Source organism: Scophthalmus maximus, chromosome 5 (assembly GCF_022379125.1).
Source record: "Scophthalmus maximus strain ysfricsl-2021 chromosome 5, ASM2237912v1, whole genome shotgun sequence".
NCBI classification, from domain to species: Eukaryota; Metazoa; Chordata; class Actinopteri; order Pleuronectiformes; family Scophthalmidae; genus Scophthalmus; species Scophthalmus maximus.
In genome coordinates this window covers 7,057,501-7,075,785 of record NC_061519.1, presented here as the reverse complement: position 1 = coordinate 7,075,785, position 18,285 = coordinate 7,057,501, and the positions used below count along the sequence as shown (strand labels likewise).

Below are 18,285 nucleotides of genomic sequence, written 5' to 3'. Positions count from 1 at the left end.
GTCTAATTGCTCCTGATTCAACACCCTTAATAATAATAAATACATTTCATTTATAGAGCACTTTTCATTGCTAAACGCATCTCAAAGTGCTAAAAAAGAATCTCAGACATATAGTGCAAGCTGTGATCATATCCTTGGCAGCATGTCAAACATATTTTGAGTTGGTGTTTGCTGTTTGCCAGGGTTATCCCTTCACGAATCCTGTTTGTGGTCTTAAAGGAAACCATCTCAGATTGCGGCTGGGGCTGCGACGTGATTCTTTTAGCATTATCAGCCCATGACCTCCAGCATGCCCTGCGAAGGGTTTGAGTGTGCGTGTGTGACAAGAGTCAGCAAATCAAAGTCTGAGGCCATGGTTCACTCCCAAAAAAAGGGCAGATTGCTCCATTCAGTGCACAAGTGAGGGTAAAATGCATGGATCGTAGAGATGATGAGGTAGCAGAGCTCCAAAGAAAAGCCTGTCGATTCACCAGTTATGGTCATCATCTTTGGGAAGTGACTGAGGGGTGTCATTGTGTACCTGTTCATCAGTCACGTTGTAAGTGATCTGCAGCACTGCCTTCCCTTCCTGGTCTGCATTGCTGACTGAAGTCTGAGGAGACAGGTTGTTCTTCACTGTGGTCCAAACCTTTTCCTCTAAAAGAGGCAAGAAGAAAACATGCCATCAACAGTCTCTGCTAAATGTCCACTTGCACAATGCAGTATGTAGGCAGATATACAGCTGCTGAGGATAAGTGATGAAAGTGAAGCAGTTGCGCAAACATTGATAAAAGCTAATCCAAGAAATAGACTTTTTTTTAACTGTCCTGCCCGTAGTCAGATGAGAAAATCGAATGTCTTACCTGTCATGTCACAGCTGACTCTGAAGGGGGCGATAGATCCACTGCCGTCTGGGTCAACCCAGTAGCTCCCTGAGCTCTTCCCCAGATGTTTATACTCCTCACAGGACTGCTGATACATGGCTGGGGAGGGGAAACAATACATAACTCAGCAGTGTGTGTGTGTGTGTGTGTGTGTGTGTGTGTGTGTGTATGCATGTGTATGTGTGTGTGTGCGCGTGTGCGTGCGTGCGTGTGTGTGTGTAAACTTACAGGTATGGCAGGTAGCTCCAGTGTATCCAGTGCCACTGCAGTTGCAGCTGAATGTGTCCCACGTCTGGGAACAGCGACCGCCGTGCTCACAGTGGTTGGGAACACACCTGTCATGACACAGATGAACATACAGTATGTAATTTGCTGTGAGGCAGCAGAACTACGAACTGAGCCTCACCGCATCCCTGTGTCCAGCCTTTCTTTTATGACTACCAGTTTATTTATTGTGACTGTGCCGTATACCTGTCGACAATGGCGCACATGTCCAGGCTGACGTTTTCAAAGGTTCCAATGTGGCCCTGCTCCACAGCCCGGAGATCAGCTAGATGGTCGTCTATGTGGATCATCTGCATGCAGCCCTGGAAGGAGCGCTGAGGTGATCTGGTGTTAGTGTGCATGAAGTAGCCTGGAGACGAGCAGAGAAGGTGAGGAGTCATTGGTACAATCACTTGAGAAAGACTGTTTTGCATCTCCTATTCCCTCCCTGTCACTCGCATGGGCATGACCAGGAGTTTTGAAACACTGAGATCACACTACCAGACACGCAAAAAAATCCAGTTAATTGAAGAGGCTAGATTTTAAAGCCCTCTGGTTTCAAGGAAATGACAAATCCCTGATTCTCATCTCCACATTTAAATACATTGAGTAAAGATACTGGTGCAATTTGTTTCACTGACTCGTTGCTTAACTTTAATTTCACAGACCAACCCCTGTCTGTTTTTAGGCCGACAGCCGCTGCTCTACTACACAACAGACTCTGGGTCAAAAAGATTAATATGGGCACAGTCAAATCCAGAAAACGGAAATTCTGAAATGACTGTCCTATACCCTCCTAGAACATACAGGTATGTACGTGTAATAACCTGTACACAGAATAAGCTCTTACTGCACTGAATCATGGACAAATGTATGTCTGCCTTATACTTTTATCACTTGTATTAGGGTTGGAACGGTACGTGTATTCGTGCCGAACCGTCACGGTACGGACAGTGCCGTTACCATCCCGGCACTGTCACCACCACCATTGGATGATTAGTCACCTCCAAAGTAGTATGTTCCTCCAGTCTGGATTTGGATGGGGATGGCTGTTCTGACTGTGGAGGCTTCATCTCCGTCGACTGTCAGCATCGCGTAGTTCTCCAGGGCATTCAGGTGGACACTGTGCCACTGGCCATCATTCAGACCTGAGCCTGAGAGGGGTAACACACTTCAGTCAGGCAACAAAACAAAGAACAGTGGCTAAAGGGGATGAAACTGCCCGAAGGCTCCCGGGGCCCCCACTCTGCGACGACCGATGAGCCCGGCTCACCTGAGGAGATGTCAATACGTGTGTTTTTCCTCTGCGTCACATTCATGTAGACGGTGACCTTGCCCTCCGTCAGTCCCACCTCCACCCAGCCGTCGACCAGCGCCGTGAACATCAGCAGGCCGTTGGGGTTCCACGTCCTGAAAGACAGACTGACTGACAGGGTGTCGCTGTCGCTCTGACCCGGCAGCCGCACGAAGGAGGTGGAGTTGAAGAAGACAGGGAAGGAACTGGACTCGGCGCAGGAGAATGTCAGGTTACGCTGAGGAGGGGGAGAGATGAATTATACACTTGATGACTGATTAAACTACGGACAACTCCTTAGTCAGTTTTTTATGTTTTATGGTAATTATTTATTAATAAATAGTGTAATACTCAAAAGTCTTTCAACAAAATTCCTTTCCAGCCTTAATCTACGTGTTGACTTTCTGCACGCTCGTTTGACTCCTGACCTTCTGCCCAATGATCTGCCTGCATGGTTTTGACCATGTTAGTTATTACATGTCTAATGAAATGTTCACCGTTATTCATATTTTAGAAAAATGCACCGTCAAGATGAGAAATGTTCCTCAACAGATTTGTAATTTGTAATGCCTTTAGAGAAAAAAAGTTCTAAATCCTTTTTTAAAATTGTGCGAAGTGAGTTAAAGTAGCATTTGACTCAAAAGACAGATAAATATAAACAATGTTACAGACAAACAATACACACACACACACACACACACACACACACACACACACTGAGAAGGAGCCAGATGGAGTTGTCTTACGAAGCTGGACGTGTCCACCTTCTTCCTGCGGACCAGGTTGGTGATGTTGTCTCCGTTGTAGGTGATTCCCTCCATGCAGCCCACAAAGTTCTCCCTGCCTCCCGAGCTCGGCTTCGCCGACACAGCCAGCCCGCCGAAGCTGATCTGAGGGCACAGCGAAGTGGACGACAGGGACTGAGGGACATGGATCCTTCTGTGATGTTCGCCGTGCCACTGTGACCCGCACATGCACTCGACTCAGTGGGCTATTAGCTTTCAGTTCAAGGTGGATTTCAATTCTATTCACTTGATGTCTTTCTCTCTTTTGCGCTGATAGCAGCGGTGTATTCATTTTCAATGTACTTTAGATCGTAAGTCACATACCAGATGATACTTAAATTGAAAGACACATGGAGACATCATCAGTCTATAAAATGGCTTGGTCCTATTTGTAAAAGTAAAAAGGGGGGGCATATCAATGACACATGAATGACCCACAAAGTCCAAATTCCATAATCCAGTGAAAAAGCCATTGCACAGTATTTTAAAATTGTGATTAAAGTGCACTCTGGCACTTAACCAGCCTTTAAGACAGGATTCAGACTGGAGCTTAAGATGAAACGCTATGGCAGGGGTGTCAAACTCATTTTCACCCCGGGCCGCATCAGCATTTAGGTTGCCTAATAAAGGGCCAGTTGTAACTGTAAGACTATATAAATGCAACTACTCATTAACATATTGTTACATATATGTCTCTGCATTTGATTATTATTAATTCAAGTCAAGTGCATAAATATTGTACATAAATGTAAAAAAATATATGCAAGCACTAGGGATTAAACGATTACGGGTTTCACGGTGAAATTCCTGACGGTTGGTTCTACCGTTTCAAAGTTCAATTATTGTTAAAACCGCGGTTGATTACCAGGGAAGTTTTCCCCAGTAAACACTGTCCAGCTCAGTAAGCAACAGTCTCCCAGACGCAGACGCAGAGAGAGAGAGCGTGAGAGACCCGGTGGCCGAGCGAGGAGAGTGAATACAGAGAGGGAGTGGCGTCAGTGAGGACAGATAATTGAATCAGAGAAATAAAACTGTTTTGTTTTGTTTCATTTTAAGCCTGATTATTTCATGGTGGTTATGCTGTAAAGCAGAATCAAACACAGGCACATCTCTGCACTCTGCGAGATAGGATTTTTGTGTATGCAATGCAGCCACAGTAGGTCTCTTCCTCATGCTTTTTCTCTTTTTCAAGACAGGACAAACGCATCATTTTTAAATCTCTTTCTTTAACACTGAGATGTTTTTACTGTTGTTTTTTGACAATTTGCCGGGGAATAATTCATGGATCTTGATGAAAAAGATTAAGATGATTGAATGTATGTGGGGACTTGGAGGAGGTGTGCACTCAACTGGGACATTCTAGTTCATTTTTTTATTTATCTCAATAGAATCGTAAGAGCTGCCTGTGTGGGCTGATAGGGGTTCATTGGTAGGGATGAAGCAGTAGCGGAGTAACCCTGAACACACCGACAGTGTTTCCATCATCTTCCTCTAACTTATTAACAGCAGTATTGATTAGCTATTATGAAGATTTCACTACGTGACTGACACGGCCCCATCTGAACCTAACTCTGATATTGCAATTCAAGGCCTGGCGGTAAGAGTACATCCATGCGGAGTTGGATAAATATGAAAACACATCTTTGTCTCCCCACTTTGGACCCACGTCCATAATAAGTATTGCGCTTTAGACAAAGGTTGGAGAGATTTTACCATTTTCGTTGTGTTGAGGTGTTTAAGTGTGGATGGAGAGCTTTACAAGGACTAACCAGACACACTGGAGTGGATGTACTGTACATACTGTACATACTGTACATACTGCAGTTTCCACATGCAAGCAGCATTCTGAAAGTCAGTCAATTAGCATTGTCAACGCCCCGAAAAAATACCATATAAGGTTTTAGCTTCTTGCCCCATGTCAGGAAGAGTTCATTCATGAAAACTGCATTAAAGAGTAAAAAAAAAGAATTTTGCAAGATCGAAGATTGAAGTGCTGCTTTCAGAGATCCAGAAATGAACGTCTATATTTTAGAAGCGTCAGCAGGAGTTAAGTGACTAATGCAGAGCTCTTAATGCTGAGTCACCTGAACTGAAATACAGATGAAATGCAGCGATATGAAAATGGCTTTAAAGTACACTCGCCACAGCAAAGGGCATCTGTGACTGCAAGGAGGCCTAGGTGAAGTCCCCGTCACCGATAAGGATGAAACAATAAGTGTCCGTATGCAATGAGTTTTTTTCAATGCATGTAAAAATTGACAGCATGAGCGACAGGGGGTCATTACCTCGTAGTCCAGGTCCAGATGGTCAAACTCTCCATTGGTCCTGAACTGCTGAGTGTGGTGGTCAAGGGTGAAGTTGACATTCCTGCGGTAGCGCTCGACGACAACTGAGTGCCAGTGGTCATCATCCAGTAAGCTCCCGCTGACCACAGAGGTGTGACCCTGAATGGAACCGTACTGGTTGCTGCCTGGAGAGGAGCGAGCAAATCACACACACAAGAACAGGCTGTGTTTATCACGTCTTGGTTGACAGCGTTAGACAATACAGCCCCTGAGAATTTCGGAGGATGTGACAGGCTGTCTGCGGAGAACCTCTGTGGTCCTTGAACCCGCGCAGATTTGACACTAGGCTACCTAAGTTGAGGCTGAGCTGTAGTCTCGCCCTGCGCAGCTCCAGGGAAATGTAGTCTCCCTGCTGTCCTTCTCCGTGGAGCAGGACCCCGTCTCTAGCCGTGGTCCGGAACTTCAAGGAGAGGACATCCTTCACAATCTTCATCTTCTTACTCCTGAAGCGGTAGGAGATGATCCCATGGCCGTCAAAACTGATCACATCTGCCCCTGGAAGAGGGGGAGGAAAAAAAACAGGAAAGGTTCAGTTATGTCAGCACTACTATTTGTGAAGGGTGCGTTTGAACTGTGAGCTGTCAGGGGCAGGATATTGCTCCAGCGTCAGTAAGAGTGATGGGGACAATTGACATTGATGTTCGATCACAGACATGATTTTTGTGGAATAGAGTTCATGTACAACGGTGCTTCACAAGCAGTGGTTGATGTAGATTGTCTTACTGCCGGCTGCTTAACGAAGCTCACCATGCAGTTTTAAAATTCAAAGTCTCTACACACCAAATGTGAAAACAGCAATAGACTTTGCGTCTTGATTTTTCCAGCCCTTCAATATCTCTCTCATCAATTTCAGCGTGCCTCCTTTTTTCTACCACTGTCCCGTCCTTTGCTTTCAACCACTCATTCATGCTTAGCTCACCCAGTAAATCAAAATTAATAAGAAAATCGGTCACCTTGAAACAATTTGAATGGCGCAGAAATACTGATGTATTTTACAATGGTAAAATACATCAGTATTTTCAATCATAAGACAACCGCTGCCGCTGTATGTAGTCTAACTGTTTGTAGTAAGCAGAATATTAATTAGCCATGTGGACCGCTGATAGAGAGAACAGTGCCCAACGAGGGCAACAGCCTAATAAAGCCTTAAACTTGATCTCGTACGTACGATATACTTATGTAAGTAAGTAAGTAAGTATGTCCTACGTAGGACATAGGATCTCGTACGTACAAGTTAAACTTAGGTTTTGGCCAATAATGCCTGAAAAATTTTGAATAATTGCTGGTATAACCGCACCTCATTGACAAACAAAACATCTGCAGCGACACACATACTGTAGAGTAGAGTAGACGGGCTTGGTGGAACCAGTTTGTCCCCACAGTACTCACAGTATGAGCAGCCGTAGAGCTCCAGACGTACTCCGATGCGTCCCTCCTGGCTCCAGTCCAGTGGGATGAAGCGAATGTAGCGCGCCAGGATGGCGTGCTGCAACTCATGGCGGACCACGCCCTCACTATTCCCGTTCCCCTCAAATGTCTGAAACACACAGAAAGCCAACACACTGCTACACTCTGGCAGGTTGGTCCCAACAGTCTAGGGCTGGGCGATATGGCCTAAAAAATAATATCGCAATATATTTATGTTTCCTCTGAAGCACTTCAGAAAATGCACAATTTAACCCTTTGGTGCATACAATCACACCAGTATAATTCTGGTAGTCCCTTTCTGCTACTATTTGCCTGCTACCGACTACTTGTGTAACACCTTCTGTACGTTTCTGAGTCTCAATCAATGCCAGAGTTGTTACAGCACAAACTGGTGTTGAATGGTACAGTCCCAGAACAAGCACTTAGATGAATACTTGTTAATTACTCTGGTTGGCATGGTTGGTTAATACCTCGAGGGGAACATATGGGACGGTCCCTTGGAAGTAAACAACATAATCCATAAAAAAAACTGTATTTATTAAGACTCAAATCCTCAAACATCACTTTTTTTACCTTATGCATTGATAACAACAAGGTAGGGGAACTGTACAGTCTGCATTAATGGCTTATTTCAATAATCTGAATTTGGAATTGTGTTTTAACCTGATCTGTTTCCTGTGGACCTTTTGTGAGAGTTTTCTTTATTAGACTTCCTGTTTTATTTTGGTCATGCTCTTCCTGTCATTACTTCAGCACCTGTAGTTCCTGCCTAAAAACTCCATATATACTCTGTTTTTTTATTTTCCTAGTTGCCAGATTGTGTTTGTTCCTTCTGTGTACACATGCTCTCTCTTGTGTATGAACCTTTCTTGTATTTTTGTACTGATTCTCTGATTCTCTCCTGTTTTTTTGCCTGACTGGGACTGACTTTTGTGTATTAAATGCTATCTGGACTGGATCTTTTCCCTGCTCCTCTCGGATTTGTTTGCTTGTTCAGACTGCCCTCTCTGCTTTTTGGCTTTTGCCTGCTATCACCTCCCTATAAGCCTATTCCTGTTATTATTGGGTCCTCTGCCCGTGTTGCACAGTATCGGAGTGTTGCAGTTTTCTACAGTTTACAGTATTGTCAGTGGCTGCGCCTTCAAGTACTCCTTGTGGGTGCAGTGACGGCGACAACTTGATGATTGTCAGGCAAGATCTAAAGTTACAAAGTACTTCAAAGTTATTTATGGACATTTATCCCCAACGAACATCTGAAACACTGCCACTGTGACTAGGTAGACTTTGCTGCTCTAATTTCAGCAGTATGTGAATGCCCTCGTTGTGCAAATGGTGACACAAATTGCAAATACAGTTTTTTAAAGGGTTAAAAGGAAGTTTAGATCAGATGAAATAAAAAAAGACAATACATGCCATAAGATTCTTACTAACCCAGATGTTTCCATCTTGTAGATAAGGCCTCCAGTTTTTTGGAGTGTCACTGTAAAGCAGCCGATACTTGCTGGTCCAGTCGGAGCTACTATAACGACCCTGGGTCCCTATGGCAACCACCTGCTTCCTAGAACCCAGGTCCACCTGTAACCACTGGTAGTGGTCTGTATCCAGGGGGGACCAGCCTCCAGAACCTAGGTGAAAAGTGAGATGGGAGACGGAGAAAAGGAAGGAGAGCAGTAAAATGGATGGACCAAAATGATCATATTGTCCTGTCTTCATCTTAGAGCAGAGCAGCATATGAACTGTTTCTTTAAGAGACCCCAGCTTTGTGGGTAAGGTCCTCACAGGGATGTTAGAGTATAGTCCATCCAGGCCATGTAACTGCATGGCTTGTGAGCTTTGTTCTCCTCTTAAGTGTCTGAGGATGGCTGTTAAAACGTACGCGGTTGGGCATTGTTGGTTACTTTATTGTTTGACATCTACCTACTTTGGGAATACATTATTTTAGAGTTTGGCTTGGTATTTCATGTTTCAATATGCAAGGGGACTGAGTATATGCTGTTGTAGAAGCTAGTCATGTAGAGTTGTGTCAGCTTAAACCCCCTTTATGTTGGATAACAGATTTGCAACAAAAAATGAGGTACACTTTTGGACAAGAAGTGTGAAAAAAAGAAAATGCACACACACACACACACACACACACACACACACACACACACACACACACACACACACACACACACACACACTCACACATCCTTTGCACCAGTGCTGTGGGTTTGAGGAGCCCATCAAAGGCTGAAAAACATTTCCCTCGCAGAATGGTATTTGGTAAATGTGTGGCGTGGGCACTAAAAGTGGCTGTGGCTCAGGAGATAGAGCAGGCCGTCCATTAACCAGAATGTCGGTGGTCTGATCCCCGTTTCCTCCAGTCCCCCGCAAGCCACTGAACCTTAAAATTGCCCCTAAAATCTGTGCTGGCAGTGTATTAATAATGTGTGATTAAAAAAAGTGCTACCCATAGAAATGCTGTACAGTATGAATTAAGTATCCACTTGTATTGCAAAGCACTTTGAGTGGTCGATAAGACTAGAAAGCGCTATATAAATTTAGTCCATTTACAATTTAACTCACAAGAAAAACAGAAAATTGTCTTAATATCAAGAACTATGCTGTCCTCGATGACCCAAGTAATCCTTCTTTGGTGAGAGTTATTCAACCTCTTATATATATAATATATAAATATAAATAAATATATAAATCAAATCAGTATCTGAATTTTTTTTACTGCCTAATATTGGTACAGGCCTAAAAATCCATATTGGTAAGGCTCTAGTCCAGCATCAGGCTGTAGTAATGCCGTTTGTTCCAACTCTGCCTTTGCACAGACAGAGGGTTTGTAAGTCATCTACAAAAGTTGGGGCACCTCCATTTACTTAATGATTTGTCAGATATTGACTAAACATTTACAGCTAATCTGTGTATCATTATGTTTATTCACTTGTGTGAACTGCTTGAATTTGCGATAAAAAGTGGGAACATGGGAGGGTTCCAAAACCTTCGACCTATGGCGTATCATCAGAATATCGATCAACAACTTTAAGAATGGCAGGAACCCCATAATACTTCTCATTGTAAACACATACCTTGTTTCCGATTGAGTTTGGCATAACCGGCTCCATATCCTCGTGCATACACTGATGAACTGGTGAAGGAGCTGTAGGGAAGAGGAGTGGCCAAGCTGTCCTCACACCTCCCTGAACCAGACGGACAAAATCAGACAGAGATCAGCTCATCATGAGAAGTGAAGTCAAACATCTACATCAACATCTCAATGCACTTGAAACCTGCTTTTGCCTGTTAATGTACTCTCTTTTTGGGTAAAATCTTCATGGTTTAATGCACTTATTGCAAGCGAAGCATCAGCAGAGATTAATATTTGCAAACTGTTATACTGTGAGCATTTAGCTTGAAGCCAGTGCAGCCTCGGAGGTTGCTCATATAGAGTAGTATAGAATAGTTCAAGTATACGGTGTTGTCACATTTTTAGACACATTTCTAAAAAATAATAGGAACATATTCCAGCTGGGCTCACCAGAAGTGTGTTTTACAAAGGCAGACATTTAGTGAAGTAATTCTGTACCATGGAGTAACTAAGTGAGTAGGAAAGTCATATTTATTTAATACTGCATCTTTCACAGAGCAAGACACAAAGTGCTTCACAAAAGAGCAGTTGTTACAATTAAACAATGAATGGAAAAGGCAATAAGCATAAGCGCTCATGTCGTGAAAGAGAGGGAAAAAAATAGACAAAGGCAAGTTTCAATAAATGGATTTTTTGTTGCTCTTTTAAGGCGTCCAGATCTAATGTCAATGCAAAGAGCATTCCATTGTGTCGGAGGCATGGCTTCAAATGTGCAATCACCTTTTGTGTTCAGTTAATCAAGAACTGATGTGTGATTCAAGTATTCCCTTAATTTTTTTGAGCAGTATATATATATATATATATATAAATAATATGACCAAACAGAAGCATATACATAGCTAATAAAATAGGACCCAATACAGAACCCTGTGGCACACCTAGGGTTGGGAGCTGAAACTCAGTTCCAAGTTAGAACGGAATCACGAGTGCCAGGAACCGGGTACCCGTGAGAAAAAGGTGAATTTAGGTGCTGCTTCAGCACAAGCACCTCCAGTCAGAGCTGTTGAGTTAATTGTTGTGTACATCTTTAAAATGCAGTTAGATGTTGTGCGCAGAAAGCAGAAGATATGAAAATATTTTCAGGGCTTGAAGGTTTCATAGTCCCTATCAAACAGTTATTGCAAAGAAATAGGAGAAGAAAGGCTGAGTTGGAGGAGTGTGAATTGTGTAAATTGGGGTAGAAGAGGGGGAGATGCGAGCCCAGAGATTTCTAATGCTATCCACAAAAAAAGGAAAGGACGTTGTTGAAATCACTATTTGAAAAGACCAGCAAGTCAGGAGGTGCAGGAGTAACATTATTAGTAATGGTATCAAACGTTACTTTAGGGTTTTTACCTTTTCAAAGGGGTTTTTACTTATAGGGTTTAGCGTTTAATATTTTGAACTTGTCTGGTGTCTATGATCATATTACTGGTGCTGACCAATCATGCATCATTAATCATGACTAGCTAAAAATGGCAAGTTACCATGAAAATAATCTTTAAAATCACCAAAACCTTCCTAAATGACAAGGACATCTTTTAAAGTGTGTGTGTGTGTGTGTGTGTGTGTGTGTGTGTGTGTGTGTGTGTGTGTGTAGGTTGGTCTTTGTTCTTGACACATTCATCACATCTGATATGACATGGTGTTTTTGATGGGGGATGGGGTCAGAGCTCTGTGTGTGTGTGTGTGTGTGTGTGTGTGTGTGTGTGTGTGTGTGTGTGTGTGTGTGTGTGTGTGTGTGTGTGTGTGTGTGTGTGTGTGTGTGTGTGTGTGTGACAGGTGCGGGCTATGGTAATGAGCTCCCTCATATGCATTACAAAACAACATGCCAAGCATGTATTAGGCAGTTTAAAGGAGCAAGACAGAGAAAATCTGCTCAACAGAGAACCTGGACAACAACCTCCACTCTTTCTTTCTGAGGAGAAGAATATTACATAGAACATTTTTGTCATTTTTGTAACATGGCAGGGATGTAGGCAGGAAATTTGTGTGAAGGCAACACAATTATATAGAATAGTGACCATAACGCTGAGCAGTGATTCAGACGCCGACCAGCCAAGACAAAACCAGTAGCTTGTACCTAAAAGAGAGTCTAGTTTCACTGTTAAGTGATTTTGACAATATTAACAGTTAAGGATGATATTTATTTTTGCTTGCAACCATAGCTAATAGGTGTTTTATATTTACTTGTTTTTATTTCATACACTAACATTTTTATTTTGTTACCTGCTTAGTTATAACAAATGTTCTAAATAAAAATAATCAAACGTGATTTTGTTTATAGTAAAATGGAATGAGAAATGGGACTTTCCACATGGTCATTTTATATTAACTGTGTACCAATTGAATTTAGAGAAAATGTGCTTTAATGTGATGTATCGTTATCTGGATATGAAGCAAACTATATCAGAAAATGAGATTTTGGTAATATTCAACAAAGTATTGGACAAATCAGATATTATTTAATGATGACATTTCTGAACATCCAATGCATATGTTTTCCATCAATCAAGTTTTCCTTTTTCATGCAAATCATGTCAAGAGCAGGACATTCTTTAATCAGTATGAAATATTCTTTTTGAAAAAATATAAATGCTCTCTCTTTCAAAATTCTTTTGATTGAGTTTCACAATTTGCACAAACATAACAAAAAGAAAACAAACCCCTACCCCCTGCTGTCACTTGGTTAACCATACTCCACTTTGCTACAACATGATATATATAAGTGTAGACAATAAAAAAACATAGTAAGTCAATGCACTTAGAAACATGCAATGAGCCAAAAGGGGAGTGAAGGCGAAAACTTGTTCTCCCACGGCTCCCAACTATAACAGCGACATAAGGGGTGTGATCAATTTTTACTGTTGTGAGAGCCTTAAAATAGCTTTACAATATCCCTTCACAAATGATATAATGTTTTCTGAATTGTGAATAGATTTTAAGAGAGTGGCTGACTACAGGAGTGATATTGGACATAGTTGATTTTAAAGCATTGACGTGCTTTGCTTGAATCGCTGCTGACGTTATACTCAACAATGGCGAAACTAAACCATTGACCCTTTTTTTTCCTCATTCAATTAAAATGTGACATTGTGAATTTCAAATAAAACAGCACATTGTAATTTCTGTAAGTTGTCTATTTATTACGCCCCCAAAAATATGTTTCGCCTTTACTCCAAGGTAAGTAAAGCATTGAAAAAAAATCCAGACTTGGAATTATTAGATGTTATAGCTAGAGCCAGGGGCCAAGACAAACAAAAGATGGCCAAGAGGGCATCCTTGGCGAGTTCTTCAGTGCAGGCTGGAGTACCTTCATTTGACCCAGGATATGAACGTTTTCCCAAATCCAAATCTCACTAAGGTCTCGAAGAGGCGTTCCCATTCTACTATCTCCAATGCCTTCTTCTGCATCCATGCAGAGAAGGCATTCTAAGGCATTTCGGCAGGGGTAATAAATAACGTTGAACAACTTGTGTACACTGAGAAAGGAGCGCCTTTGTTGAACAAAGCCTCTCTGCTCCTGGTTTCTTTGGACTCGTCGTCAGAAGGTCAACTAAACCACAGTGGTAGCTATGTCTTGGCCTCTCTCGGTGTTTCTAATAGTATCTCTAGCTTATCTCACACGTTTAGTGAGCCGACAGATACTTTGTCTCCCTGCTCCCAGTATCTCCGCGCCAGCTACAGCACACCTCAGCCTGCTCACTCCTGCCATGTCGCAGCCCCCAGCCAGCCCCCTGCTCCGCCTGTGCACCTCAGGGTTGCCAGGCTCACTTGTCCTGATAAACTCACATAAACCCTGCCTGAGTGCGTCTGTGTGGGCTACTGGGTACCACCATAAAACCAATGTGGAACTAATGGAGTTCAAATATGTAGATGTTTGCAAGCTTCACAGGGCATTAATACTGGAAGAGCGTATCTTTTGGTAAAATCATGAGCGTCTGCAGCATAACGAGCACATAGATCGTAAATGGAGAAGTTCTCCCGCTGGTCTGGATGATTTGAATTCTGAGCTAACCATTTTCCACAATGAGCACTTGTCACAGTTAAAGCTGACCACAGCCCTCTGATGAAGGAGACTGCAGACCATCGACAGCCACCTTTCAGATCTACAGGATGGGAATGTTAAACGTTGCATATCATGCTCATATTCAGGTTCATAATTGTCAGTCTTATCATACTGCCCAGCTCCTCCTTTCACCCTCTGTCTAAAACACCTGGATTTCATTTAGCCCCCGCCTCTCCATAAACCCCAGTCTGCTCTGATTGGCCAGCTGGCCAAGTCTGTTATGGTTGGTCAACCGATTTCAAAATGTGTAGGAAATGTCACGCCCCTCCACCAGAAAAGTGGAGATTCTCAGATTCACAGACAGTCCAACTGTGACATCAGAGTGGGAGAGAAATCTGAACCAGTTGTTCAGAGCCAGGCTGTAGGGTTTAGCCAGGCCACAAAAAAACTACAGAGTGGGCTGGCAGGCACAATCACTGAAAAATGGATTTTGGCATAATATGTCACCTATAATTATTAGACGGATATATTTTGGGTATCCCTTTAATTCAATTACTATGGCTTCATGTTATATATTCTTGGCATTATTGTCTTTAATTATTAGGTTCCGCCCACATCACTAACATGTTCAGTGATACAAACAGGCCGGCTGGTGAGCTCATTGGCTGTTTGCACCACCCGGACATCAAACCAAGTGTGTGTAAGAGCCAGGAAAGAAGGGAAATGGAAGTTGCAACTGAAAACGCTGACAAGCATGGATGAGCTGGATTGTACGGGTTGTTGTTTGAATGTCAACGTACAGAAATATCAACTGTTAAAGGGAATCCTTATAAAAAAGCGAGACGTCAGCAAAGCATAAGCGCCAACAAAATAGTCCATCTGTTCAAATCAGACTCCGACCTCTGTTTTCAGCCATGTTCCTCCTCAGAAGCAGATGTCCCGTCAGCGGCAGCTCCTAGGAGCTGACAGGACAGCTGCCAGCCAAAGGTTCTTTGCCAGATAGACTGATATTAGAAATTTACACCATTCAAGTAAACACCAGGGAAGGGTAAACTGAAAAAAAGTTGTTTTTTTTAATTTTTGATTTATAAATGTCATTTTCCCATCCATTAGGGCAGGCATATAGGAAACTAGTGAAATCAGACACTGCAACAATAGTTAATAATAATAGTAGTAATGGTATTGGTAATGATGGTAAACTGTTAATACAACGCATTCACAGCTGGAGATTTGTATTCATTCAAACAGCTGTCTATGGAGATTACACCTCATTAAATATGACAAAGATAAAAAAATATAGCATAACTACAAGGGGGCCCCTCCCAGATTTGATGGATTCTTTATTGGGCCATGTCCCACCCCTCAACAAAATGTTTGGGTTCAGAAGCTTTCGCGTAATCCTGCAAACTTACTAACAAACGCTGATGAAATCTTAACCCTTGGTGGCGGTAGAAATCAACATTCTGTATTTCTATTAACAAAAGAGACAAACACTTGGTTGGTGATGAACTGCATGGAATTAGGCAACTGCACCAGGAGGAAGTGAGAAAAAGTTCTCGTCAACTTCCCAGTCTATACAGGAAGTTACAGAAACACACTTCTGATTGAAGGAAATGTTAAGTGAGCAGGAGTCTATTCGGCTTTTTCTCCAGTAACTGTTCTCTAGAGATAGAGTCGCTCCCTGAAATGACATGCAGTCTATCCATGATAGAACAGTGTTTATTCTTGAATCTCCATGTGACTTCATTATTTTACATCTAACCGGCTCATGTGGAGTGGTCCATATGAGCAGCATAAATCCCCTGCTGATTTGTGTCTGTCCGCTTCCAAAATCATTTACATACTGAAATAGTGAAATTCAAACCCTAAATAGTCCAAACAGACATGGAGAGGAAACGCTGGGATGTAGGACACATGTTACCATGGTGTTGTACCAGCTCGTTAGACTGTCAGGGCCTCACGGTCCTTTTTTTTAAGGGAAACTTCACAAACTACAGTATATCAGTCCATGAAGTGCCACTCGTGGCCACTGCCACAACTTCTGCGTCGACTGAAAATGACACTGACAGGATGCACACATCCCTAGCTACACATAGATTAGGGAAAACAAATCAAAAGGACCCCCCCCCAACAGAAAATCACCTCACATGAACACAATCCAAAGCTGAATGATTGAAGGGAAACAATTCGGTGTGCCCGTCTAGTTTATCTTTGCGGTTTTTACATCAGCTCTTCATTTATGAAAATTCACCTTCCAGTTTGTCATATGTGATTCTAGTCTATGTATTCTATTCTCATTGACTTTCTCTCTCTGTGAAGTTCATTATTCTGGACAAGTGAGTGTCAAGTACTGTGTCTTACTCTACCACTGCCAGTTACTGTCCTGACATGTTGAAATCAACTCAAACATTTCCAACAGACTGACCGACTGACTGATCTGATATCAGAAATATTGGAAGTACAGCATCAGCAAAGCAGGGAATCATAGTAACTGGCACCCTCTATCTTTTATGTTTAGTGATAACTCTGATCTGGTTTGTATTCTGATCTACACTTTATACCACACCTTCTGTGTTGATGGCATTGCTCAGTGTCCTGATAGTGTTTGTTTCCAGTCATGATGTGTAAAAGAGGATCCAGTGCCAAGTCAGGGTTTTCACTTACTCACAACATTTGCTAATTCTCTGTCTTGCCTTGTCTACAGAACTGATGCCTCTGTCTGCAGCCAAGACTAAAGTTTTTCACCTACCTGACAATAAGCCTTTTAAAAGCCGGAGGACTTCTGACAAGTTCTCTCACCCTAACCGGTCGAGGCAGATGCCGTCCCCCAACTTAGTCCGGTTCTGTTAGAGATTTCTTCCTGTTAAGAGGGAGTTTTTTCTTCTCCTCCACAGTTGCCTAGGGCTTGCTCATTGCGGGGACTGTTGGGTTTTCCCGATAATATTGTGAGGTCTCGACCTCACTATGTAAAGTGCCTTCAGACGATGTGCGTATGTTGTGATTTGGCGTTATGCAAATAAAATTGAATTGAATTGAATTGAATTGAACGCAATCTATAATTTGATTTTTGTTTTCGTGGCAATACCTCTGTGGGAAAAGGTTTCATTCTAAACATTCTACACATTTAAAAATGGTGGATGAAAACAAATGTTTCCCACTTTGACTGTTGTTGAGCTACTAAAGAACAAACCAGCTGCTCTGTGAAGACGCCGAGCGCCGAGTGTCCTAAAACAAAAGCCATCTGTTGCACTGTGCTGTACAAAAAAAAAGAGATCCCAGTCAGGACTGAGGTGGAATAACAGTCCCCTTAAATCCAATCAAGTCACACCAAATTGCATACACTAATAGATATCAGTCCCCTAAATATGTCCGATTTTATTTTCATCAAGCCCATGCATTATTCCCTGGGAAATCTGTGAAAATGTCAAAAGAAATCCTGCTATGTTCGAGAAAATAACCTGGATGCCAAAATTGAATGGGTTCTTTATTGACCCGTCTCCCATCCTTCCACCAAGTTACGCGGAAATCCATTCCGTAGTGCTGACAAAATAAGAAACAGAAAAACGGGTGAAAACAAAACTTTAGCTCAAGTCCCTTTTCAATGCCTGGTCGAAAATGAAATGCCCAAAATTAAAAAAATGTATATCTCTGCAACTACAAAGTCTATATGAGTAATCTTGGTATCTAAAGGTAAAGGTAACACAAATCAGTATAGATGTTACTGGGTCTGGGTAAATGTAGATGGAACACAACATAAATGAAAGAGTTCATGTCGGTCTGAATTTTCAGAGTGAATATTTTCCCTATGGAATAGTGCACATGAAGCCCATTCCTCTTGAAATCCACAGAACAACATCTGATCATTGTCTATGCCAAATTTCATTCTGATAAAGTGAAGCAGGGCAAAACATGGGCACAACGTAAACTTCTAAGGGATGTAGCTCAGCAACCAACTTGTCAATCTGGAAAATTGACGTGTCTGTCGAAACGCCCGAGCCCGTAGCTTCGACAACACCATTCGCTAACCGTCAACACGGCTGGTGTTCCCATTTCAGACGTGTCTCCGTGAAACAGAAGTTGCCCTGGTTCCACACTATGGTTGCTACCTCTTCCATCATCTCATATCCCAGTGAACTCAACTTTGCCCATGATGACAGAAGGTAGCGCCGCTCTTCTCCA

At 42.3% G+C, this 18,285-nt stretch overlaps 1 protein-coding gene across 2 annotated transcripts in view; it reads right to left on the bottom strand.

The window, feature by feature from the left end:
• The window catches only part of cntnap2b (contactin associated protein 2b), a 40,115-nt gene that overhangs the window by 11,953 nt on the left and 9,877 nt on the right, over nucleotides 1-18,285 (bottom strand). For both annotated transcript variants that reach the window (XM_047331960.1, XM_035633736.2), the window contains exons 2-13: nucleotides 10,060-10,170; nucleotides 8,411-8,604; nucleotides 6,941-7,088; nucleotides 5,843-6,046; nucleotides 5,492-5,676; nucleotides 3,168-3,311; nucleotides 2,401-2,659; nucleotides 2,132-2,281; nucleotides 1,335-1,497; nucleotides 1,092-1,198; nucleotides 843-962; nucleotides 521-636 (exon numbers count right to left, since the gene is read on the bottom strand). In XM_047331960.1, coding sequence (XP_047187916.1) covers nucleotides 521-636; nucleotides 843-962; nucleotides 1,092-1,198; nucleotides 1,335-1,497; nucleotides 2,132-2,281; nucleotides 2,401-2,659; nucleotides 3,168-3,311; nucleotides 5,492-5,676; nucleotides 5,843-6,046; nucleotides 6,941-7,088; nucleotides 8,411-8,604; nucleotides 10,060-10,170 — 1,901 coding nt within the window. The remainder of the gene's footprint in view (nucleotides 1-520; nucleotides 637-842; nucleotides 963-1,091; nucleotides 1,199-1,334; nucleotides 1,498-2,131; nucleotides 2,282-2,400; nucleotides 2,660-3,167; nucleotides 3,312-5,491; nucleotides 5,677-5,842; nucleotides 6,047-6,940; nucleotides 7,089-8,410; nucleotides 8,605-10,059; nucleotides 10,171-18,285) is intronic.